This window comes from Marmota flaviventris, chromosome 7, assembly GCF_047511675.1.
Source record: "Marmota flaviventris isolate mMarFla1 chromosome 7, mMarFla1.hap1, whole genome shotgun sequence".
NCBI classification, from domain to species: domain Eukaryota; kingdom Metazoa; phylum Chordata; class Mammalia; order Rodentia; family Sciuridae; genus Marmota; species Marmota flaviventris.
In genome coordinates this window covers 2,823,904-2,851,256 of record NC_092504.1, presented here as the reverse complement: position 1 = coordinate 2,851,256, position 27,353 = coordinate 2,823,904, and the positions used below count along the sequence as shown (strand labels likewise).

Genomic DNA, 27,353 nt, shown 5'->3' with positions numbered 1-27,353 from the left:
AAAAAAAGGAAAGAAAAGATCAGGCCATTCTAGCAACATATTAAAAATCTGGAATGTTAGTACAGCCTAGACCAAGGGTTGGGGAGCTGCAGCCCAGGGCCGCATACCACCAGCTGTTTCTGTGAATTAAGGCTTTACTACCACATGGCCAAGCCATGCTTACTCGGGCTTACAGATGCTGAGCACTGCAGTGGCAACACTGAACCCAAGGTGACGGAGACCTGCAGAGCCAGGGGGCATCTACTTAGGGTCCCACACAGACTCCAAAAGCTGATGCCCAGCACTCACAGCTCTTCTGAACAGAAATCCAAGTCTCCAGACCCAGCTCATCTGAAAGGCTCCAGCTCCCACCCTAGACCTTCAGCCGCATATTCTTTGTTTCTATTTATTTATTTTGATTTTTTTTTTTTGAACACACGACAGTGGAATGGATTACAATTCTTATTACTCATATACAGCACAATTTTTTATATCTTTGTATGTAAAGTATGTTCATGCCAATTCCTGTCTTTATTTACACATGTACTTTTTTTGCATTACAATTCTTATTATGCATATATACCACAATTTTTCATATCTCTGTCTGTATATAAAGTAGGTTGACACACAAATCGTGTCTTCATACATGTACTTTGGATAATGATGTCCCTCACATTCCACCATCCTTGCTAATCCCCTGCCCCGTCCCTTTCCCTCCCACCCCTCTTCCCTATCTAGAATCCAATCCCCCCAAAAACAAATGCTGAACGTTTTCTCTGATCTAAGGAAGCTGACTCATAATGGGGTGGGGAGGGGGAGCATGGGACGAACAGATGAATTCTAGATATTCTTTGTTTTCCTTCCTCAGACTTGTGTGCCCAGGCCTGTGTCTAGAAAACCACCCTGCAGAGTCGTGAACTCCATAGGCCCCAGCTTCATCCCGCTCCCTGCTCCCCGGCCCACACTGGATCAGGCTCCCCTCCTCTAGCAGGACAGCCTCAAACATCCTCTATTTTTCCTTTACCACAGTTGTGAATTAATCCTTTGGCTAATTGTTTACTGCCAGTCTACGACGCTTCCTGAAGCTGGGACTGTGTGACTCTCTTGCCTACTGCTGTGTCCCCAGTATCTTAAAGCAGGTGCTCAATAAAAATTGCTCAGTGCATTTACTCTTTGCATGCTTTATTAATCTGACACAGACCTGAAAATTAAGTGTAATGCTAAATACAATTCCTACATCTCAGAGATTTTATGACTCCATTATCAAGCCTGCTACGGACACATACCAGTTGAACACCATGGATGGCCTGAATATCTTTGTCCCCTTAAAACTCATATGTTGAAACTTGATCTTCTTTGTGAAGTGTTAACAGGTGGGATCTTTAGGAGGTAATTATATCAATTGTGAATGGGATCAGTGTGTCCTTGTTAGAGAGGTTCCAAGGAGCTTGTCTGCCCCTTCCACCCTGTGAGCAATCAGAACACACCAGCGATGAACCAGAACTTGAGCCCTCATCAGACACCTAACCTGCCTGGCAGCACTTTGATCGTCGACTTCCCGGACTCCAGAACCGTGCGAGTAAGTTTCTGTTATTATACATTACCCACGCTTAGGGATTTTGTCATGGTAGTCCAAGTGTACTAAGACATGGCCGACCAGGCGGCAGAGGGCAGAGGACAAAGTCCGGCACTACTGCTCCTGCTGCCACTGTGTGAGTCACAGAAATAAAACTCTTTTTCAACTGTGAGGCTATTACAGTAACTTGTGATCCACTGTGAGAATTAAACAAGATATTTAAAAATTATAAAAGCTATCTAATGTAAGGTTAGTGTGAACTCCCATCAGGATTACGGTTAAAAGCCAACAACTGTACCTATTCTCTTTCCTTTCCTGTCATCTCTCTCTTGCACACCAGCGAACACCCTGACCTAACCCTCGCTTGGCTCAGTCCCTCAGCAGATGCACAGGGAGCAGTGCCTGCGGGTGGTACCCAGGCCCAGGTAACAGCAAATGGGAAGGCACACAGGGTAAGGCCTCCTTTGCTCTGCACACCTGAGCTGGGCCTGGGCCCAGGTCCTATCCCTGCAGGTGCTTTGCACTCCCTGCTCTCTGCTGGGACTGTGTGACTCTTGTGCAAGTTACTGGTGTTCTCTGAGATGCCTTCATCCAATCTATTCATTGAAATTTAACTCATTCTTTCTTCTTTTTTCACAACCCAGTACTGGGGATTGAACCCAGAGTGCTCTGCCATTGAGCCACATCCCTAGCCCTTTTTATTTTGAGACAGGATCTCACTAAATTGCTTACGGCCTCATTAAGTTGCCCAGGATGACTTCTAACTTGTGATCCTCCTGCCTCAGCTTCCTGAGTAGATGGGATTACAAGTATGCTCCACAGCACCCAGCTTAAGTTGGGTTTCTTCTCTTAGCAGATAATGAAGGTTAAATGATACTGAACATGTTATGTGCATTATTTCATTTTATCCTCCCAATAATCCTGTAAGGTAGAAGTTCTCCCACCCATATTTTATAGATAGAGACTGGGACTCGGAGAGGTGAGCTCATGGCGGAAAGATGGACTCACCACCAAACTCCAGAGCTAGCTATTCACAACACTGCCCCAGGCGTAGATATCACCTTCTTGCCCAGTGCGCCAGCACAGTGGGATTTCATCCCCCAAATCCTTATACTCTTGTCTCTATCTTTGTTTATGGCACCCACTGCTTTTTCTATCTGTCATTTTGATGGGTTTTAGGCCTACTACTAAACTGTGGGCTCCTTAGGGACAGGCTCTATTTCTAACATTCCTGCAGCTGTTGAGTGTACAGCAAACCACTCAGTCAATATTTATCAAACTGGCCAGGTGCAGTGGCACACTTCTGTAATCCCAGTGGCTCAGGAGGCTACGGCAGGAGGATCGCGAGTTCAACGTCAGCCTCAGTAACTTGGTGAGACACTAAGCACCTTAGTGAGACCCTAAGCACCCTGCCTCAAAATAAAATATAAAAAAGGGCTGGGGATGTGGCTCAGTGATTAAGTGCTCCCTGGGTTCAATATCTAGTACCAAATATATATATAGCAAACTGAATATAAATAGTAGCTTGATCGGAATGCTGTGACAAGTCGTCACCTCCAAACAGAGTGAGCTGGCTGGGAAAAAAACCAGGCTGATCCCACAGCTCAGTGACAAGCCTGCAGCACCCATAGTTTCATATGTGGAAACACAATGAAAGGAAATCAAAATAATTATTCTCCAGCCACTACACCTTGCACCCCCTTTTCTCAGTGCTTAGAGTCCACGACCCACCACCAAGCCAGTCCTCTGCACACAGTCCAGTCCCCTTGCCTCTCTCCTGCTCCACCACACTGCAGAGTTGGGCAGCATGACTGCTGTTCTGCCTGAGCCTGTACCATCCACTGGGTGGGGCAGGGACACTGCAAATCCACTGGACCCCTCTGGGGAACACTCTTCCACTCCCTAGTCCTTCAACTGTCTCCTCTGTCCTTATACCCCCAACACCTACCTTGTTCCACTGATATTGAGGCCCTATATACAGAAGCCCCTGCCCACATCTACTCTTCCAGCTTCACTAGGTGCAGACTCTGGAGGGGCCCACCCACACTCTCCTCCGTCACCTCTTCTCCTCCCCACTGCACGATCTTGGCTCTGGAGTCTTCCCCTCCCTAGCTGTTTCTTCTCAGGCCATCAGTTTGGAGTTAGCCTAGACCCCTCCCCTCCACATGGGCAAAACCCTAGGCTCTGCCTTCAGGATCCACCCAGGATCTGACCACTGCTCACACCTGCTCTGCCAGCAGCAGTCTAAGCCTCCCCCACAGGGTTCTCGTGCTGGGCCAGGGGCTGCACAGAGCTGGGAAGAGCCTGCCTGCTCCACAAGAACTACCAGAGTGAGTTAGAAGTTTGATTTCCCAGCAGAGCCTGACCCACCATCCTGCAAATGGATTTGGTGTCCTCGGAAAACTTGGCGGAGTACTGTTCAGGATCCCTCTTCACTCTTCGGTCAACCTCTTCCCGTTTGACTTTCTCTTTGAATTTTCTGAATGGAGAATGTCCCTGAATCATTTCATATATCAGACAGCCAAGTCCCCACCAATCAGGACTAAATGTGTACTTTTCGTTATTGATAACTTCCGGAGCTAAATAACAATACAGAAAATTCAATTAAATTTTAGTTTAAAATCTTTCTATCATTAATTCTAAATAATTATATATTTAATATATAATTCCAACATGGAGGAAACTTAAAAGCATTATAGTAAGTGAAAGAAACTAGACACAGGGGTCAAATAACACATCATTCTGCTTATATGAAACAGATGGAATAGAACAATGCATGGAGACAACCAGAATGAGCGAGAATTCAGAAAGAACTCCTGTGGCCAGGCCCAGGGCTAGAAGGGGAGGGTTAAAGAGTGGCTGTTAATGAGCACAGGTTTCTTTTTTAAGGTGATAAAACATGTTTTGAAACTGGTGGTGGCTGCACAACTGTGAATACACTAAAATCCACAAAATCGCATGCTTGGAACTGTTGGGTTCTGTGGTATGTGATGTCTGTACACACTGGATGAGCTCAAGTCGGCAGGAGAACACCATGAGGCCAAGGTGCTTCCTGAGGGGATGCCCTCCATTCAGAGCCACCCATCGGTGTCCCTAGTGCACTGTCACTGTTTGCCAGTGAGTGTAAATCCCTTAAGCCAGTAAGGGCAGGAATGGTGACATGGGATCTTCTGCAGGGCTCTTAGAGGCTTGAAGTTCCCTCAGAGGCCACCAGGGTTGGGCTGGCTCTGCCCACAGATTCCCTGGAAGAAGCAGATTAAGATGATTTCCCAGGAGGTCTGCAAGGTCCACATGCACAAGGATACTGGCAAAGTGAGGGGACCGACAGCTTTGTCCTGACTCTCCCTCATGCAGTGGTATAACCTCAGGACTCCAGAGACCTCCAAGGCCTCATTCCTTGTCTGTAAAAAGAGGGGTATAGTCGAGGGGCCTCCTCAGTAGTTCAACAACCTGAAACCATCTACCGTGTCAGGAGGAGCACCAGGCCCCTTGTGTGGCAACTGCTCTGTTCAGAGGCATTCTGGCATCTAGAGGGAAAGGCCGAAGACCACTGAGGTGGTCTTTTACATACCCATGTAGCCAACAGTTCCAGCTCTTCCTCGAACCATCTCCCCTTCTGGGATCTGCAAGGCTAAACCAAGATCTGAAATCCGGATGTGTCCTGTGTGTGTTCAAACACGACAGACAGATCATAGGGAGAAGCAATGCCATTTTTTTAAAAATATTTTTTTAGTTATAGATGGACACAGGGTGCCAGGGATTGAATCCAGGGCCTCACACATGCTAGACAAGTGCTCCATACTGAACTGCAACCCTGCCCCAACACCTTTTTATTTTTTAGTTGTAGGTAGACATAATATCTTTATTTTATTTTTATGTGGTGCCGAGGTTTGAACCCAGTGCCTCACGTGTGCTAGGCGAGCACTCTACCACTGAGCCACAACCCCAGCCCCCCAACACCATTTTAGTAATAGAAACAACTGGAGAAAAAAATTGTCTTAAAAGCCATGGATGAAAAAACTAGCACCTCAAACTCTGAAATCTTTAAATATAAAATTACATTTAACCGCTGGAGTTGTGGCTCAGTGTTAGAGAGCTTGCTGGCACATGTGAGATCCTGGGTTCAATTCTGAGCACCACATATAAATAAATAAATAAATAAAATAAAGGTCTATTGACAACTTAAAAAAAAACACATTAAAATAAAAACATTTTAAAAAATTACATTTAACCTTTTCTCATTTAATAAAATTCTACACAGTGCATTCAGTTTCACTAACAACTAGAAATTAGATTTATGTTTGGGAAGTTCTTTAATCATAGACAATCACCATATAAGATATAAACACTATATTATTATATCTGTTATAACTTACCAGGTATACATATGAATATAAAATGACTATTAGATCAACTATAAAACAGCAAATACTTTCTGTCAGAGTACCAGACCAGGAGGCTTATATACACGGACAACTATATATGAATGATATGGAGGTTTTTTCCTAGAGAACAAATGGAATAGAGTCAGGGAAATAACAATCTCAATTAGGGCACTTCATTCAAAGAGCCATACAATGTGTGAATGCCTTGGGCATAGGGGGTAAACATTTATTGAATTCCCATAAAAATAACGCATTGTGGAAAATATTCTTATAAGGACACCTGTAATTGGAAGTGGGCCCAACCTATCTGCCTCATTTTATTGACTGTGGTACTGGAGATGGAGCCCAGGGCCTGGCAAGTGCTTTCCCACTGAGATACTTTTCAGCCCCTGATGAGCTCATCCTACTTTGGTTACCTCTGTAAAGGTCCCGTCTCTAAACACAGTCACATTCTGCACTCCTGGAGGTTGGGACTTTATGGAAGTTGTGAGAATCAAAATGGAGTCACTGTGTCAAATTCTGACACAAAGAGTTGGAGGTAAGGAAGCCACAAAGGGAGGTTCTCACACGATTTGCCCGGTAACAGGAACTATCACAAGAAAATTTTTCTGAACCATGGCTTGCTCTGTGAGTCACACAAGGGCACAAATGTCCCTGGGATCTTGCTTGGGGCAGGCTGGCACTAATGCTGACCACACTGGGAGAGCCCCCCAGATGACAGGAGTCATACCCTGAAGGCACTGGTGAGCCATGGTGGTAGTGTGGTCTGGATGTACTTGGCCTCCAGAGCGAGAATACAGAGGTGAGTTGCATGTGGTGGCAGTTCCTACACACACTGTACAAAGCAGGAGCACTACTTCACTGAAACCTCTGCAGCCTGCAGCTGCAACCTACCCAGACTAGCAGCAGTGAGAGGTTGAAAACTCAGATGAGGCCTAGGGCTACTGCTGGGAAAGAGCCAGCAGAACAGATTCTGGAGTTCAAGTGGCACTTCAGAAGCAGAACTGATCCCCTCCTTTATACATGAGGTGAATGCAGCAATCTTTGCACAGGATGGCAGCATGCCCAAGGTGAATTTATGTCAGTAACGAAAGCTGGTTCAAGATTTAGAAATTAACTACAATAATAAGAAAAAAATCATAATCATCTTGACAGAAAGGGCACTGACAACATTTAACTACCATTCATTATTTGTTTCCACTCGTTATTTTTAAAAAGGAAACTTCTTAAATCTGATAAAGTATTTCTACAAAAATACTCCTCAGCACCCAGCCAGGGAGTGTGACTCAGTCATGTGCAAGGTTGGTCTCCCACAGATGGTCCAAATGTCTAAGAGTTACTTTGATTTGCAGAAGACTAACATCTCAGAGCACTTCTGTGCTCTCATCTTCCCAGCAATCTTGTGAAGGAAGGGTCACATCCTTTCACTGAGAAGAGAGGCACCCCAGGGTTTAGTGTTCTGTCTTTCTCTGTAAGAAGAAAAATCTGAACTCTTTGCTGGCAGTTTCATCAGAATGGTTTGAGGTAGTTTTTTTGTTGTTGTTTTTTAGTTTTTGTTTTGTTTTGTTTGGAAATTTGTCTCTTGTTAAATAAGGTTCATGAGATTTTTGTCCATTTGGAATGCTTTCATTGAAAATATATTTTTTATTATTTTTATTTTTATCATGTGGTGTTGAGGGTCGAACCCAGTGCCTCATGCATGCTAGGCAAGTGCTCTACCACTGAGCCACAGTACCGTCCCAGCCCCTATCATTGTCAAAGCCCATAGGACGTACAACACAGAGAATGAGTCCTAATGTAAACAATATACTTCAGTATAAACTATAATGTACCAATATTAGTTCATCATTTAACAAATGCACCACACAACAGGAAATATAAATCACGGGGGAAGCGGTGTTTCTAACTATTAGCAACAGGCAAGTAAAAAATGAAACTTTAAAAACAATACCATTAAAAACTGTCAAATAACAAAATATATAAGCCCTTTAAATGAAAACTATAAAGCAATATTGAGAAAAATTAAAGGAGACCCGACCCCAATACACAGATCTATATACAACATTGATAAATTGATTCAATATTGTTAAGAGATCAATTCTGTGGAGATGATTCTACAGATTCAAAACAACCCTAACCAAATTCGTAGCACAATATGGCTTTAATTACCAAATTAGTTATCAGAATTTATATGAAAATGAGAAAGTCCAAGACTAGCGAAGGCAATCTTTTTTTTTTTTTTTAAATTTAAATGCTACAGTTGGACACAATACCTTTATATTATTTATTAATTTTATGTGGTGCTAAGGATCAAACCCGGGGCCTTGCCCATGCTAGGGGAACGCTCTACTGCTGAGCCACAATCTCAGCTCCCCCGCCCCAAAGGCAATCTTGAAGGCCTAAAACACTGGAAGACTTGACAGAATCCAAATGAAGACTTGCTACAGCTTCAGTGGCTCAGAACTGTGGCATAAACAAAAAGATCAAGCAACGGAACAGACTCCAGATCTACAGTAAGAGCCACCCACACAAAGACATGTGCTTTCTGACAAAGTAGATCCCACAGCTGCTGAGAGAACAGATGACCTTTTCAATGAACGGTGCTGGGCCAACTGATCACATATATATATATATATATATATATATATATATATATATATATATATATATATATATATATAAAGAGCTGTAAGTGCTACTCCACATCAGACACAAAACCAATTCCAGATGAAGTAAATGGGAAAGATAAGACAATACTGTTCTTAGAAGAAAATGCAGAAAACTTTATGGTGTAGGAATAGACAAAGATTTAAGCAAAACACAAAAATCACTAAACTTAATGGAAAAATAATTAACACAGCAGAATACACTAACATTAAGAATGTCAAAACTTCTGCTTCTGGCCAAGAATGAACAATTGATTAAAAATCTGCCTTTCAGGGCTGGGGTTGTAGCTTAGTGGTAGTGCTTGCCTAGCATGTGTGAGGCACTGGGTTTGATTCTCAGCACCACATATAAATAAATAAAATAAATTCCATTGATGACTAAAAAAATATTTTTAAAAATTTGCCTTTCAATAAGGTAACAATTAAAATCTGGTCAGATAGCAGAAGTCTATGATTCCCAAGAGAAAAAAAAACATTGGCTGACCCCAGGAGGTCGTGGCCAGGAAGGACAGACCTAAGCTCAGCAGAAGGACTTGCAAAGTTAAGGAGACAGAGATCAGATTTGGGAAAGATAGGTCAGCTCAAGTCTGTGGGGTGGAATTCTGGAGAGGAGGGGGCTACACAAGAAAATCTCCTATTTACATAAAAGACTCAGCATAGGCCTAAGTCTGCTCCCGCCTGGCCTGCACTCGCCTCCCCGCCCCACGCCACCCTTCCTTGGTATCTCCTCCTTTTCACATAAAGGCCGCCCATTTCACAGCTCGGCATCTTCCTCCTTTCCCAATAGCCAGCACAGCTTGGAGAGCACCCCATCTCACACCAACGTGTCCTCCCCCCCTCCTCATAGCCACTTCATTGTCACCTTGGGTCAGCAGTGTGGCACAAGTGTCAAGACCCAGAAGCTGTGGACACAACTGTGGGCAAGTTACTTCAAGTCTTGGCATGGCCTGTGGGGCGAAATTCCTGGTACCCTCCTTTTTCACCAGATGGGTGTTCCATGCATAAATTAGACAACAAGCAGAAAGCACTGTCACAGGGTCCCATGTTTGTCTTTGGAACCCTCTGCCTGAGACACCTGTTTTCTCCTCCACAGCGGCCACCCCAGCCTTGTCTATGTCCTCTACTAGATTCTAAGCCTCTTCAGAGCCAAGAAAAGTCATTGGACAAAAGTTCCATCCAGCGATGCATGTGGAGTGCTGAGTGAGTACCACTGGCCATCCAGTGGTAGGGACCATTCTTGGTTCTAGGGGCACTCGTCACTCAGGGAACCAGAGTCTGAGTGGCACCCAGGATGCTGATAAGGGACAGTTCCAAAGGGCCACTCCCCATCCACTTGCACAGGGCCCCCACACAGCTACCATGCCCCGCTCGGGGACATGTGCTATGTGACAAGAGGACAGCACCAAGGGCAGCAGGCTAAGGTACAGGGGGCATGAGAACAGGCATCTGGAAAATGCAGCAAGATGTGGACCCACAGCAGAAACAGAAGGCCAATGTTCTTCTCACAGTACTCTCACATGCTTCCCAAACTCTGCAGGAACTGAAAACCTGACCGTCTCCACTTGTACACATACAGGGAAGGACAAGTCTCCACACTGCATTCATTTTAAGGCTGCCTGCCAGGAGCTGCTTCCCGCTGCCATTTCCACAGTGGTTTAGCTGCTAAGTCCATGCTCACCTTCTGTTTTGAGTTCCTGTAACAAACTTATGCAGGAGCCAGGACACTCACTTACCATGGTCATCCAGGAGGATGTTCTCTGGCTTTAGGTCTCTACAAGGGAGAAAAAGAACAAAGAACCGTTATTTATTTACTTATTTTAGTACCAAGAATTGAACTCTGGGGTGCTTAACCTCTAAGCTACATTCCCCCATCCCTTTTACATTTTATTTTGAGACATGGTCTCAGTAAGTTGCTTAGGGCCTCACTAAGTTGCTGAGGCTGGCTTTGAACGCACGATCCCTCTGCCTCAGCCTCCCAAGCTGCTAGGATTACAGGCATGGGCCACCACACCGACAAAAGGCTCAATTATTCACAAGTCTGCACTGATTCCTGCGTGCTGATCAGAAATAACCACAGATTCCAAGGCAATTGAAATTGCAAGATTACAAAAGCAGACCAGCACCAAGTAAAACCACCCTTGTTTTAATGACAACTACAGGCAACCATACTACAAAATTCATCTCAGCAAACAACTTACACATGACGATAGTGTCAATGAACTGCTTTGCAGATCATGCAGATTTGAAGACTTTTTGGTGATTAAATACACAGTCCAGTAAAGCAATCAGTCCTTAATAAATCTGACACAATTTATTTTTGGGGCTGGGGCTGTGGCTCAGTGGTAGAGCACTTACCTAGCATGTGTGAGGCACTGGGTTCAATCCTAAGCACCACATATAAATAAATGAATAAAATAAAGGTCCATCAACATCTAAATAAATATTTTTAAATAAATAAATTACTAATGTATTTTTATTATTAATATATTTTGAAGTTTCAACAATTGAAAACGTCCCACACTAGAAGACTCTGGTTTAGGACTCAGACCTCAGCTCTGCTACCTCTCAGCTGTATGGCCATCCACTCTCTGAGCTTTAGCCTCCGCACCTGTAAGATGCAGGGGTCACTATGTGCCTTGCCTGACGGGGCTCCCGTAGGGTTCGGAGGAGATGGAGTTTCCCAGGAGGAAGACATCATCAACAACAGCTGCTGTTATTCACAAGGTAGAGGGATGCCACAACTTATAAATCATAGGAAAACTAAAATCTCTCTTTTTTCCCAGTGCTAGGGATTAAACACAGGGCATTGTATATTCTAAACAAATGCTCTACCACTGAGCTACACTCCCAGCCCAAAGACTAAAACATCTTAAGTGCAATATCTCAAACTACTTGTTTATTTTACTTTCAAGAGAAAAAATTATTTTAAAGCATTTATATTCAACTCTGACTTCACATTTGACTCTGTCACAACAATTCAGCTTCTCTAAGCATTGCTATCAATCTGTGGGCTTCTCCAGAGGAGGTCTGAAGCCAGCAGAGTGGGGCAGTGAGCCTAGGAACAAGGCCACAGTGGCAAGGGACGTGGATGGAGGAGAAGTGGAGGAAAATCTCTCAAATTAAGAGTAAGTGCCTGTCAGCATCATGGCCACTATGTAGGTGCATGCTCTGCCCACGAGAAGGGTGGCGGCATAGGGGCTAGCCAGTATCAGTGTCCTGCTGAGAGTCCCAAACACCTTCTAGGAGGACACCAAGGACAGAGGGGCAGGAGTGGGAGGCTCCTGCCCACGCGGCTGGTTGCTATTCTAGTTGGGTGCACACACTTTTTTATTATCTGGGTGGGGAGGTGATTAAGACTTTTGTTTTATTATTATTTTCTGTATTTGAGAAAATCCTGCTAAATGTTGCTAAACACTAAGCAAGACTTGATGCAAAACTTCCAGAGCTTCCTTATTTTCCAGGTTTTATACTCAATATTGTGTGTGTGTGTGTGTGTGAGAGAGAGAGAGAGAGAGAGAGAGAGACAGACAGACAGACAGACAGACACGTGGGTGTCAAAATAATAATGTTCAGGTTGAGCATCCCTAAAAAAATTAAAAATCTGAAATCTGAAATCCTCCAAACTCTGAAATGCAACTGGTCCCACATTTCAGTTAAGAGACGCTCAACCTGTAGTAATAACACCAGCTAATTTTTACAGCATGCTCACTATGTGCCAAGACTTGTCTATTTTATATGCACTGCCTCCAGCAATCCTTACCAAAGTTTGGCAGAGCAGCTACAGACAAGGTGCCATTCTAGGGGTATCCCCAAGTTCAGTGGGTCTCCCAAATGCTAAATGAAAAGGCAGGATAGGCCCCAAAGCCACCCTGCCTCCTACTTGCCGCTCCACACCCCATACACGAGATGTGTGCTAGTAAATAAGTGCCACACCTTTGGCTTGCAAACCACTGCTTCTTAACCTTCTCTCAAAATTTCATTTCTCCAGGTTTTTAATGTACTCAATCTATCTCCAAGTTTGAACACAGGGTGTGGTAGTGTAGAGAACCTCATCACATGAGGTCAGGTATAGGATCTCCCATTTGTAGACTCCTGTCAGTGCTCAAAGCATTTTGGATTTTGGAGCATTTCTAATTTCTGATTTTCAGATTAGAGATGTGCAGTCTTCACATATTTACGGAACTAGAGAGTAAGAAGAAGAAATTTTCATTTTGGAAGAATGTGGGTAGTATACCAACTAACAGTTCTTATAAATATTGAAATCTGCCATTCTTTCTTTAAATTAGTTTGCAAAGTTTCAGAAAAGATAGAAAAGCAAAAGAGCCTACCCTTCATGCATGTTTTGATGGCCCTTCACCACCATTAGATTATGAGCCTCCTGAGGGCAAGGAGAGTGTATCCTAGCAGACAGCTTAGGACCTGGTAGATATGTGAGACTCATCTACTTCTTCAATTAATGAATAACCCTTTCAGCTACAGATAAACCTATGTGACACACCCATCTGTACGCCCAATGACCTGCATGATCAACTCACTACTGAAAAACTGATAGGTCCAAATTGGCCCTGCCTGCCCTTACTCTCCTGCACACCAAACTCCTGCCCTCTTGCCTGGGAAAGAGGTCATCTGCTTGACAATCCATAATTCAATTACAAGGAAAAGAAATCCAATGCACAGTTAACCATCTGTTTCCTCAGTGGAATTTCTAAAAACATTTTCTCCTAATTATTTTCAATGATAGGGGCTGGGACGGGACTGTGGCTCAGTGGTAGAGCACTTGCCTAGCATGCGTGAGGCACTGGGTTCGACCCTCAACACCACATGATAAAAATAAAAATAATAAAAAAATTATTTTCAATGAAAGCATTCCAAATGGACAAAAATCTCATGAACCTTATTTAACAAGAGACAAATTTCCAAACAAAACAAAACAAAAACTAAAAAAAAAAAAAAAAAAAAAAAAACTACCTCAAACCATTCTGATGAAACTGCCAGCAAAGAGTTCAGATTTTTCTTCTTACAGAGAAAGACAGAACACTCAACCCTGGGGTGCCTCTCTTCTCAGTGAAAGGATGTGACCCTTCCTTCACAAGATTGCTGGGAAGATGAGAGCACAGAAGTGCTCTGAGATGTTAGTCTTCTGCAAATCAAAGTAACTCGTAGACATTTGGACCATCTGTGGGAGACCAACCTTGCACATGACTGAGTCACACTCCCTGGCTGGGTGCTGAGGCGCTCAGTCACAGAAACTTGGCAGAGCTTCCCCACCTTTCTTGGGTGCAAGGCCGGTGCCTGGGTGTGTCTTTCTACAGCCCCAAGGTGAAGCTACGCTCACCTGTTCCTTTGTAATGTAACTCCTTAGGAGCCCAGCATTTGTTGCTTTTGTCCTGGTGGCTTAAAGACTCAGACCTTTGGCCCCCATGTTGGACGGCAATTGGAAGGTTTCTGTTCTCGCAACTAAAAGGCTCAGGGGTTGAACTGGGCTAACTGGGCTGCATGAAATAACCACACAAGAGACACAAATACCTTTCTCTTTGGGGTCGCTGTGACAGCTCCTCTGACCTTAAGGGTCCGCAGGAAGAGAGAGCGAGAGCACGCGCTGACCCCTTTTATTGAGGAGAAACTATTCAAATGAGACAAAGGGTCAGGTTTCAGAGGGCTGAGTATCTTCATGATGTCCACTGTCAGCAGACTGACTGACACCTGGGTAGGCCACACCCAAGGACACAGTAGGAGAAGGGGACACACGCAAGGCACTTCCATGGAAGATTCTATCCTAAACAGGGCAAGGGGTGGATATTACAAAGGAACAGGTGAGCATAGCTTCACCCAGGGGCTGTAGCAAGACACACCCTCCCACCCAAGAAGGGTGGGGAAAGCTCTGCCACATTTCTGTGGCTGAGCGCCTCAGCACTCAGCAGGGGAGTGTGACTCAGTTACATGCAAGGTTGGTCTCCCACAACCATCTCCAGTAGTTATCACTCCAGGGTGGATGGATTCCTCTGAGTATAGTGATACATAGAAACGCACTAAAGGCCATTTACTAGAGAAGTTTAAAAGCTTCATCTCTGCTTCAGTTATCTGCATCAACAAATGCTGTCAGCCTCTGTGCACCAGACAGCTCCACCTCACAGGAGAAGCTGATGGCAGGTGCGTTCAGGTCCCAGGGAGTCCATGACCTCAACAGCTTGCAGGAACAAGCTGGATACATGCAGAAACTGGGACCACAAGACACAAAGAGCCACCACTACTCCTGAGGCCACAGACTGAGTCTTGCCTCCCCAGGGGGTGAAAGGTGGGAAGCTTAAGTTTTACATAATGCTGTGTCTTAAAAACTCCAAAAATCCTTCCCGAAAGTCAAATTATTTTGTATCACAAATATTGGTCTCACTGCATGTTACTCTCTCAGAACAAGTTATTTTTTGAGTCTTCAAAACTGCCTGTCAGCCACGCTCCTATAATTCCAGCAACTCTTGAGGCTAAATTAAGAGGATGACAAGTTTGCAGCCAGCCTAGGCAATCTAGCAAGAAACTGTCTCAAAATAGAAACTGTCTCAAAATAAAAATTAAAAAGGGCTGGGGGACATGGAGCTGGGGATATGGCTAAGTCCCTAGAGTGCTTGCCTTGCATACATAAGGCCCTGGGTTCTAATCCCCAGCACTACAAAAAGGGGGCGGGATATAACTCAGTGGTACAGTACCCATGGGTTCAACCTCTAGTACTGTTATTAAAAAAAAAAAAAAGTAGTTGTCAACCATTTTTCACTTTTGTGAGTAGTATAAAGGGTTAAGGGTCTGTATCACTTAGAATTAATGAAAGATGCTTTGAGTTTTAAGTTTAGTGTCAAAAAATTTCCTGGTCTGAATATTAAAAGATCATTAAAAGATACCTTTAGAGCCTGGGGCGGTGGTGCACTCCTGTAATCCCAGCAGCTTGGAAGCTGAGGCAGGAGGATCATGAGTTCAAAGCCAGGCTCAGCAAAAAGCGAGGCACTATGCAACTCAGCGAGACCCTGTCTCTAAATAAAATACAAAAAAGGGCTGGGGATGTGGCTCAGTGGTTGAGTGCCCCCGAGTTCAATCCCTAGTACCAAAAAAAAAAAAAAAAAAAGATACCTTTAGAACAAATGAAATATATTTCAGAATTTAATAAACCCACTATCTGGATTACACAATCATTTAAGTTCATGGATTCATTTGCAAAAGAGAACTTCAATAAAGTTGACGCTACAGAGATACATCTTAATATAAGTCTTGGTTTAGAACTTCTATTTTCCATAAAGATAAAGGAAAATAACTGACTTAATGATTAAAATAACTACCTAAGAAAAAAGAGGCCTAGAGAGAATAAATAACTAACTGTTGGTCCAAGATTTTAATTTCTATGTACATTCTTAGCGTTCCCTAGCCTACAATATTAAACCAGCTAGGATTTAAGATTTTTTAGAGCTGGGTGCGGTGAATGCATACCTGTAATCCCGGAAACTCAGGAGGCTGAGGCAGCAGGATTGTGCATTCAAAGCCATCCTCAGCAACTTAGCAAGACACTTAGCAACTCAGAAAGACCATGGCTCTAAATAAAATATAAAAAAGGGCTTTGGATGTGGCTCAGGGGTCAAGTGCCCCTGGGTTCAATCCCTAGTACTATTATTTCCGAAAGTCAGTCAAATTATTTTGTATCACATATATTGGTCTCACTGCATGTTTTTTTTTAAGAAATTTCATGGCGTATCCTTCTTCTAAAACCTATGAATGTCATTCTGTAAAGTTTAAATTCCCACCTGAGGCAGTATGTCGTCCAGACTCTAAAAGCCTAGGTTGGGACCTACCCTGACATTCACTCCTGGTGGTGTGACAGGTGGACTTGCCTCTGAGCCTCATTTTCTTTATCTATAATATGGGGATGCTGGTGCTGGTATTGGTGCTCAGTGGTAGAGCACTTGCTTAGCATGTGTGAGGCACTGGGTTCGATTCTCAGCACCACATACAAATAAAGTCCACTGACAACTAAGAAAATATTTTTAAAATGTGGGGATGCTAAGCAACATCTCCTCCTGAGAATGGCAAGGAGGGCTAATGAGAACACCTAGAGCCATGTTTCACGCCCAGCATTCCACACAGTATGGGACAGGGCACAAACACAAAAGATGTTCCTTATTATTACGACGGGCCTCGTTCCTCTCTTGCTCTTTTGAGATGGGTCCATACTATGCTGCCCAGCCTGGCCTCAAACTCCCCAGCTCAAGTGATCCATTTGTCTCAGCTTCCCAAGTACTGTACTACACGCATACACCACCACACCTGGTGACACAGGCTTTACTCTTCAGAAGCAGTAAGGTGTAGAAAAATGACTATCTAGCTTTTAGAGTTGGGGAAACCTCTATCCCAATCCAACAACTCTTCCTACCTGCAACACCCTAAGCAAGTGCCCTGACCTCTTAGACATATCCTGCTTATGCCTATTGGGAAAAAGAGATGCTAAGGGATAACAAGATTGTGTGACATCCACCTTTTTTTTTTTGCATTAGGGATTGAACCCAGGGGCACTTAACCACTGAGCCATGTTACCGGCCTTTAAAAAAAATTGTTCATTTATTGATTGATTGATTTTAATGTGGTGCCTTACCCAAACTAGGCAAGCACTTTACCACTGATCCACAATCCCAGCCCCATTTCCATCCCTTATTATGTTTTATTTTGAGACAGAGTCTCACTAAGTTGCTTAGAGCCTTGCTAAACTGCTGAGGCTGGCTTTGAACTTGTGATTCTCCTGCCTCAGTCAGAGTTGCTGGGGTTACAGGTGTGCACCACTGCAACTGGCTACATCCCACTTCTTGAAGGGTAAGGTATGACTGAGGACAACATGCAGTTACTGAACTAGGGTGGAGGTGAAGCTCTGGATGCCACAGACACAGGCCCTGGAAACCAACACAGACTTCTCAGGGCCTTCACCCACATATCACCTTCTTTGTGTTTTCCTTGTTTCTGTAACTGCTAGAACACACAAGGAAGTTGAAAACATTTCAAAAAGTCAACTCTTGGCTGGGGATGTGGCTCAGCGGTAGAGCACTCACCTAGACATGCAAGGCGCTGGGTTCAATCCTCAGCACCACATAAAAATAAATAAATAAAATAAAGGTATTGTGTCCAACTACAACTAAAAAAATAATAATAAAAAAGGTTGACTTTTAAAATTTTCCATCTTTTACCATATCCACATGCATTCATATTGTGCACACTCATAAAATAATTCTTACAACTTTTAAAAGACACTACACTATTAAAACTCACCCTCCCGGAAAGGCTGGAGAGCACGCAGAAGGCTGCTGTTCTCCATCCAGTTACTAACAGCCTAGGACTTCCCTGCAGAAAGCTTGTCCTTTTAGACTGTGGCATAATAAGCAGGCAATAGAAATGTCAGGAAAGAGGGGGAAAGTGAAGTTCTTCATTAGACACCACACACACACACACACATTTGCTTTGTAACTGGGTATTCGTTGTAAATGAAAGGATGACTTTTAAATTGAGAGCTGGTTTGGCACTGAAAAGTACGTCACAGGTCTTCCCTTAGAACTCTTCACTTTATTTCATTTGCTTGTTTTCTTTCCTCATCAAATACTTTAGACCTAGGACAGGACACAAACCACACCGGCCTGAGAAGTGTGCAACCTATGCACTGACACTGCAGGCCTGTCAGGTGGGAGCCCGCTCTTCCCTCTGTCCCCGCTTGTCCCAGGCAAGTGTCCCAGCAGCCTCCAGCCAGTGTTCCTGGGCCACGCTGAGCCCGGCAACCTTCAGGGACTCGCTGTTTCAGTCTTCTATCTAACAAATACACGAGGACTGTGGAGAGCAGAGGAAGCACCCAGGATGATGATATTTGCAGTAAAAGGCCCTGTGACATCATGGCTTTTACTCACTTCCTAACACTCTCTCCAAACAAACAACAGACACAAAACGGCACAGCCTAGGGCAGAGCCAGCCAAAGCGGTGATTGCTTCTTCCTTGTGACCTCTTCTAAACAGCTGGATGGCTGGGCTGCTCCACCTGCTGTCTCCAGGACACTCACAAGAGTACCCTCTCTTGGAAGGGCAACCCTTCTGCTGCTGCTGGGCCTCATTTAAAGCAGGACTTCTTGGGAGACTCTCAGGAGCCTATTCCATGTAATTGTCCCCAAAGAGAGGGGCTCCCCTGGCAGACTCCTGAAGTGTGCAGCGACCCCAGCCCTGAGATTCTCTTAGGGACTGCACTTTAAGATACCTCCCTGGGAACCCCCCCAGCCCAGGCAGTCTCCCCTCCAGGAATGGGGAGCGTGAGGCAGGCTCCAGATTCCTGATTCTGACTGCAAGGACTACTCAAAGTCCTACCACATGGTGCCTCTTCAGAAGTTCCTCCTTTTTTCTGACCTCAGACTGCTGAAAAATTAGACCTAAAATCACACAAAAAGGAAGTTCATCTCTGTTACCTGGTTTGATATAAAAAAATGGTTAGGTGGCAATGTCTGAAAACAGGAAAAGACGACAAAAAAACCTCTCCCTCGAGGCATGTAGGTGGAGCTAAGAGTCTCTCAACAAAAAGGAGGGCACCACTAGGAGCTGACAGCCACTGGTCAATCAGTCACCAAACAATGGACAGTACTCAATGCAGGCCAGTTCTGTAGAAGGAAGGCAACAGGTCCAGCCCCCGTGGAGTGCCGCGAACCACACCTCCAGCTGTTCAGCCAGAGGTTAGAGGATGAAGAGAATGAACATCTTCTAGTCGATCTGAATTCATTTTAAGACTGCAGGAAAGTACAGGAGTCCTAACTGTAGGCACCTCCATGAGTAATGCAGGAACCAAATGTCCTCTGGGCTACCCCTGCATTGATGCCAACAGAATCTGCTTCTTATTTAGGTTTTTCACAGAGAGGAGATGGAACCCAGGGCCTCATAAATGGCGAGTAAGCAATCTATCACTAAGCTACAACCTGGTCCCTTTTATTTTTATTTTGAGACAGGATTTTACTAAGCTTCCTAGGCTCAAACTTGCAATCCTCCTGCCTCAGCCTTCTGGGCCACTGGGATTACAGGTGTGTGCCCCATCCAGAGAGCAGACTCTACTTCTAAGTAACGGCAACAAGGCAACCTCAATTTAGACACTACCACCTCTGTCTCAAGAGGAATCATGGCCAGGGCAGCAATGACCCAAGATGAAGTTGCATCAGCTCCATTGCCACACTGGTGTCTCACACCTGGAAAATATTTAACTTGGCTACAGGAGTTAGGGGGTAAAGAAGAAGAGCCAAAGCGCCATCGGAATAGGGTGAACAAGATCAGGGTTCTAAGAAGCGCATGGGCTGGTCTGACCAGCTGTAGAGTGGACACTGTCCAGACTACTATGGAGTGGCGGGCACGTGTGCAGCCAGGAAGGAGTGAAGTCATTAGGCTAACTTGGGAAGAGCAAGCAGGGCTCCTACAGTGAAGAAGGCGTTCCTAGAGGGACAGCACTGCCAGAGCAAGGAGACGTGAGGAAACCAAAAAGTTCTGGGAACTACTAACGTGCTCACAATGACAGGCTGGAGGGGATCCATGGGGCAGCAGGACTTGGGGCTGACAAAGTATGTGGGAAACCTCGTCATAAAGGGTCATGAAAGCCTGGCTTACCAGGTGACAAGGGAGATGCTCAAGGTCCCACACCAGAGGACAATGCAACAGGACCAGGTTGCATTCGGAAAGGCCTTATCAGGGTCTCTTGAGCAGGTACTAGGACAAGACTGGCATCAGGGACACCAGTTCAACTCTCAGCTAGCCACTTGACCTAAAGAAGACATCAACCGAGCCAGGCACCCTGCAAAATAGAATGTGTGAGGTATTCACGAGTGAGCTGGTGACCAACTAGTAGGGAGAATGAGGGCAAGAGATACACCCCAAAACTCTCTGGGATTTAGGAAAAAGGGCAAGGTTAGAAATTCTTACTAGGGAATGATTTCCAAGTACTGGGTAGATAAACCCACAGAGAAATGAAGGAACTCATGAAGAGTGACCATATGGGGACTCAAAGTTTAGGTACCCAGCTTTTCAGGGAGAGATGGAGGTGTTTTCCTAATACTAAACATATTGATGACACTAAAATAATTCAAATTGAAATAATGTCCATTAAAAGGAACCCAGGTTACCCTTAAGAGGGGAATTTTGTGACCCTTTTCAGAAATCAGATCCCAGAATTCTAGGAGATAAGGATTCCTCCTGGGCTGGGATTGTGGCTCAGTGACACAGCGCTTGCCTAGCATATGTAAGACACTGGGTTTGACTCTTAGCACCACATAAAAATAAATAAATAAAATAAAGGTGTTGTGTCCATCTACAACTAAAAATAAAAATAATTTTAAAAAATAGTAAAGAAGAAATTAAAAAAAATATTCTTTCTAACCATAAAATCTCTAACAACGTATGGTTAAGAATCCAATTAGACAGCTGGGGTATGGCTCAGTGGTAGAGTGCTCACCTGGCACATGTGAGGCACTAGGTTCGATCCTCAGTACCACATAAAAATAAATAAAATAGACCCAGAATATCCAAAGCAATCCTTAGCAAGAAGAGTAAAGCACTTGGCATCACTAAAACCAGACCTTAAACTATACTTCAGAGCAATATTAACAAAACCAGCATAGTATTGGGAAACAAAATAGACTTCAGACCAATGGTACAGAGGAGAGGACAGAGAGACAAACCCACATAAATACAGTTATCTCATACTAGACAAAGGCACCAAAACCATATACTGAAGAAAAGATAGGTTCTTCAATAAATAGTGCTTGGAAAACTGGAAATCCATATGCAGCAAAATAAAATCAAGCCCCTATCTCTCACCATGAACAAAATGCAACTCAAAGTGGATCAAGGACCTAGGAATTAGACCAGAGAACCTGCACCTAATAGAAGAAAAAATAGGTCCAAATCTTCACCATGTCAGATTAGGCCCCAACTTCCTTAACAAGACTCGTATAGCGCAAGAAATAAAATCAAGAATCAATAAGTGGGATAGATTCAAACTAAAAAGCTTCTTCTCAGCAAAAGAAACAATCTGAGAGCCTATAGAATGGGAGCAAATTTTTACCCCTGACACATCAGATAGAGCACTAATCTCCAGGATATATAAATAACTCAAAAAACTTAACACCAAAAAAATAATAATAATAACCCAATCAATAAATGGGGAAAGGAACTGAAAAAACACTTCTCAGAAGATGATATACAATCAATCAGCAAATATATGAAAAATGTTCATCATCTCTAGCAATCAGAGAAATGCAAATCAAAACTACTCTAAGATTTCACCTCACTCCAGGCAGAATGGCAGCTATTAAGAATACAAATGGGCTGGGGCTGTAGCTGAGTGGCAAGAGCGCTTGCCTAGCACACGTGAGGCACTGGGTTCTATCCTCTGCTGCGCTAAAATAAACAAATAAAATAAAGGCTTTCTGACCATGTATAATTACCAAAAAAACAAAAATTAAAGAAAAAAAATACAAACAGGGGCTGGGGCTGTAGCCCAGTGGTACAGTGCCTGCCTCTCACGTGTGAGGCCCTGGGTTCTCGATCCTCAGTACCACATTTAAAAAGGAAATAAATAAAGATATTGTGTCCATCTACAACTAAAAAAATATTTTAAAAAAGAATACAAACAACAATAAGTGTTGGCGAGGATGTGGGGGAAAAGGCACACTCATACATTGCTGGTGAGACTGCAAACTGGTGCAGCCAATCTGGAATGCAGTATGGAGATTCCTTGGAAAACTTGTTGGAGTGGGACCACCATTTGACCCAGCTATTCCACTCCTCAGTCTATACCCAAAGGACTTAAAAACAGCATACTACAGGGACACAGCCACATCAATGTTTATAGCAGCACAAGTCACAATAGCTAAATTGTGGAACCAACCTAGATGCCCTTCAATAGATGAATGGATAAAGAAACTTGGTATATATACACAGTGGAATATTACTCAGCATTAAAAGAGAATAAAATCATGGCATTTGCAGGTAAACGGATGGAGTTGGAGAATATCATGCTAAATACAATAAGCCAATCCCCAAAAAACAAAGGCCAAATGTTTTCTCTGATATGTGAATGCTGATCCATAATGGGGATGAGGGTGGGAAGCATGGGAGGAATGGGGGAACTTTGGATGGGGCAAAGGGGGGGAAGGGAAGGGAGGGGCCATGGGAGTAGGAAAGATGGTGGAATGAGATGGACATCCTTACTCCTAGGTACATGTATAAAGACATGAATGGTATGACTCTACTTTGGGTACAACCAGAGAAAAGAAAAATTGTGCTCTATATGTATACAATGAATTGAAATGCATTCTGCTGTCATGTATAACAAATTAGAATAAATAAATAAATAAAATTAATTAATTAAAAATATGGGGCTGGGGTTGTAGCTCAGTGAAGTGTTTGCCTGGTATGTGTGAGTTCAATCCTCAGCACCACATAAAAATAAATAAATTAAACAAAGGTATTGTGTTCATCTACAACTAAAAAAGGTAATAATAAATAAAAAATAAATAAATAAATATATTGTGTCCAGCTACAACTAAAAATATAGAAAATAATAAAAAAAGAATCCAATTAGAACCGACCAGCACGGGCCAAAGGGACCTAGAGTTGCCATGGCAGCAGGCACTTGAGTCTAATGTCATCCTTATTGTCAGGAAAAAGTTAAGAGGCAGACCTGAGTGGGACTCTGGAAAGTTCTCTGGAGTGCAGGAGAAGCACGTGGCTCCTGTTCTTTCTGAAAGGACTCACTCTCTCCCTTGAGAATGTTCCCTTTTCCCTTCTCCTGTCCCCTAAATAAACTCATGGCTATTACTCTGAGTGATGTGGCTAAAACCTTTGACTTGATCACAAGAATTGGGGCCTCCAGCCCTGTGACCATTATCAGCACTGTCAAAACATCCCAGTTGGGATGAATTTTCTCATGCTTATAGGAGCACCACTACCATTATCAGATCAATTTAGTAAAAAGCAAACTTCTGCTTCAGAAAGACATAACGAGATTGACGAGAAACTAAAAAGAAAAGCAAACATGTCTCTGACTGCCCACATTTCCCACAGTGTGAGGGACCACCCCTGAGAACTGCTGTCCAGGGACTCCCAGCTGCACCTTGTCCAGCCCATAGCAGCCAGTGTGAAGCCCAAGGCCTGCAGGGAATAGCTTGAAAGGTCGCAAGCCCCATTATATTGCACCACTCTTACCTGTACACAATTCTTTCCTTCTGTAAATCTTCCAAGCCACAGCACACCTCTGCAGCATAGAAAACAGCTCTTTGCTCATCAAAGCCAGGACTTCCCAGGTTGTAAATGTGGAATTTCAGATCCCCTCCATTCATGATGGTTAGCACCAAACACAAGGTATCTCTGGTTTCGTAAGTGTAGGCTAAACCAACCTAAAGACACAGCATCATAAAAAAATAAAACACAAAAAGTCTCCTGATTCATTGGTGACTTGGTCTAATTGCTAACAGTATTCCAATTATCCATGCTGGATTTGTAACTAGAACACCAAGCTACTACATGCTTTAGAGAAATGGGTCCCCTACATAATGTGCCTCTCAGAGGTCTTACTGCAGCAGCTCTGCGTTGAGAGGAGAGAACTTTCTAGGTGTGAATAAGGAAATGGCAAAGCTTTAAAGACACCTGTATTGTGTGCTGGGCTCTCCTGGCCTCAGCACCAGCATGGGAATGTCTGCAGTGCTGCATTCAGCATGCAAGTGACCCTCCATGCAAGAGCGATCCCACAGCTCCCACCCTTCCCACATTCTGTGTTGCTGATCTTTGTAATCTGTGTAAGGCTGGTGGAAAATATTTCTAAGTTCCTTGGGAAGGCCCAACACTACAGAAACTAAATTGTTAAGTGGAATAAACTGTGACTATTACTATGTCCCCTTCATAAAACTAGATTTGGGATTTCTATGTTTCAAGGGAGTTATGATAGGAGGCAGACATGAGCAGAGGGAACAGAACACATGGTTAAGGGAATAATTCTATAAGATGCACCCACTGTGTTGATGCCCACATGCTTTCTTTTCAAAGAAGCAATTCATCTACAGCTCTGCCAGGCTTAAGTGGACAGGTTTGTCACATCCCTCAGCAAATTACCTGTTATTTGCAGGAGAAATGCAGACCAGAAATAATGTTGATAAGAGGAACCCAAGTTACTCTGAAGGGGGAGACTTCTTTTCAGAGATCAGATCCCAAAACTCAGGGAGATAAGGATAATTCCTTCTAACCGTAAAGCCTATAAGACTGTATGGTTAAGAATCCAATTAGAAATGGTCAGGCAATGGGCCCCAATTAAGGTCTTATACAAAGAAAGAGACTATGCCAGGAGGCTAACCCTTAAAAATATTAATGGGCACCAAGGATTTAGGATAAAGAAAGAGAAAACTGAATCTTAAAGGAAACATCCACAAGCCATTGAGATGTAGAAAGCACAGTTCTCCTTATAAAATGAGGAAAATACTCAGACATAGGTAAAACTGGCACAAAATTGTGCAGCTCTACCCTGGATCCACTTCCAGTGTGGCCCCAGAGACAGCCTCTGTAAGTACTGGACCCCCAAGTCCAAGTCAGGTTGCTTCTCACTCTCCAGACAGCCCACGTTCTCCCTTGAATGTGTGTCTACCTTACTAAATAAACCTGTCTATGACTTTGGCTCGTGCTGAAACTTTTTTCCAACAAGAAGCACAATGGTCCCAAATTGAGCTCCCCCTCTCCTCTGGGAACTCCTGGGACCCTTCTCTGTATGAAGCTCACCTGCGGGAACACTCCGACCAACTCCTTTGTTCTAGAAAGGCAGGGGAAAATAGTAGGAGTGAACCCCAGTGGGACTTAGAGGAAGAATTAAAACCCAGGCTAAAGGATACAGCCAATAGCCTTGATACTTTTTCGAGACAAGAACCCAGAAGGAGGGCTGGGGTTGTGGCTCAGCCGTAGAGCGCTCGCCTCACATGTGCGGGACCCTGGGTTCTACCCTCAGCACCACATAAAAATAAATAAGTGAAATAAAGGTGTTGTGTCCGACTACAACTAAAAAAAAATAAAAAAGAACCCAGAAGGAAATTGGCAAAGTGGGGAATCTAGTCTCTGGTTTCAGTTACACATGTTTAAAGCGATTCAAGGATAAGCCCATTTTATTAAAGATTTTCATGTAATTGCATATGAAACTGACACACTACACATACCAACGCACATGTGCACTAAATTCAGATGTGGGCTGTGAAGGAATTTGTCCCTCATTGTAAATCAGCTGACTCCAGTGCTAAGAAACAAATGACTTTGAGGAAATAACTCAATATTCTAAGTCATTTTAGAAATTATTTTTCAAACTCTCCCTTTTCACTAGCCTGTGTACTGCAGTAGAGGCTGCAGGAATGTGTCAGCAGGTGGAGGAAACTCGGCTTGGACAGGACGCTGCAGCACACAATGACAGCACAGCTGGGGCCTGGAGGCACCTGATTCCAGCCTGCCCTGATCAAGCCGTACCTGCAACCATGAAGGTGGAACTCTGGGCTTGGTGTGACTGGGGTACACTAGTGAGGGTCTAGTGATAAACACACAAGGAATCATAAAAGGCAAAGAGATGGAAGAGAGACTGAGCCACAGAGAAGGCCCAGATGGGAGAAGGGCTAAAGAATATTTTCAGCACATTCACATCACTATGCCCTACGTGGATCAGAGCAGCTAGCTGGAGGCCATCCAAGGAAGGAGAGGGCATGCCACCAGAAAATGCCAAGGTAACTGAGGGGACAGTAAACCTCTATACAAAAGTGAAGAGGGGCTGAGAGTAGAATGGATGGCAGCAACAGAAAGAAAGACACAGCTGGCAGCAGGATCAACACCGCTCTGCGCAAGATCTGCATAAGGAAGACAAACTCTCCCTTCCACTGGACAGCAAGCCCCAAATAAACTCCACTGAGAAGCACAGTGCATGATCCAGGGCTCCAACAGGAGCTTACAGCCTACAATATATGGTACAGGGTTGAGAAACAGTAAGTCGGGTGGCTCGTTTTCAGAATGTAGCATTTAGCCTTAACTGGAACATAAGCTCCAGTTGCAGCCATTTTAATTAAGATTAGCCAGTCAATAGATTGCAACCTTGAGCTCCTCCGATCAGGGCAAAAAGGGGGATAAGAGAGGTGGACTGCCCACCAGGTGGGCTTGCCGCCAGGTTCAGTGGCATACCCTTCCTTCCGTTGGCCTTGGCAGTGAGTGTCTGACCTCTTGTGGCAACTCAGTTCTCTATCGCTCCCTAAAGAAGGTACTTACTACAAATCGACTGTGCACTTTTTCTAGGATTCTTTTTTCATTCAGAGCCATAGCTTCACCTTTCCTCTTTTTTATTCTTTTTTTTTCTAGCTTTTTGCAGGCATACATTTTTCCTGTAGCTCGTACCTGACAGGCACAAACCTAGTTTAAACAAAGAAAAGGTTTATGTACAACTGTGATTCTTGGGGCGCACACGCACGCACACACACACGCACACACACACAAAACCTGTTTATTCTGTGATAACCCTCTCTAGTAAAGTTCAGAAACAAAACCTGAGAAGCCAAGGGCATTTCAGTTGTGAACATATCACATGGTTCCTTTTGTTTTTGCAGTATTGGGACAGAACCAGGGACTCCCTCACACCAGGCAAACACTACACTGGGCCACATCCCCAGGACTTGGATGTTTTTATCTTGTGACTGGTCTTATTTGCCCA

General features: G+C 43.9%; 1 protein-coding gene across 6 annotated transcripts in view; it reads right to left on the bottom strand.

Annotated features, from left to right (window-relative positions):
• Grk4 (G protein-coupled receptor kinase 4) overlaps nt 1-27,353 on the bottom strand; it is a 79,567-nt gene that overhangs the window by 6,003 nt on the left and 46,211 nt on the right. For 5 of the 6 annotated variants that reach the window (XM_034635888.2, XM_071614105.1, XM_071614107.1 and 2 more), the window contains 5 exons: nt 26,915-27,055; nt 23,843-24,033; nt 10,340-10,377; nt 5,127-5,216; nt 3,926-4,134 (listed from right to left, as the gene is read on the bottom strand). In XM_034635888.2, coding sequence (XP_034491779.2) covers nt 3,926-4,134; nt 5,127-5,216; nt 10,340-10,377; nt 23,843-24,033; nt 26,915-27,055 — 669 coding nt within the window. The remainder of the gene's footprint in view (nt 1-3,925; nt 4,135-5,126; nt 5,217-10,339; nt 10,378-23,842; nt 24,034-26,914; nt 27,056-27,353) is intronic. The other variant, XM_071614106.1, reaches the window with a different exon arrangement.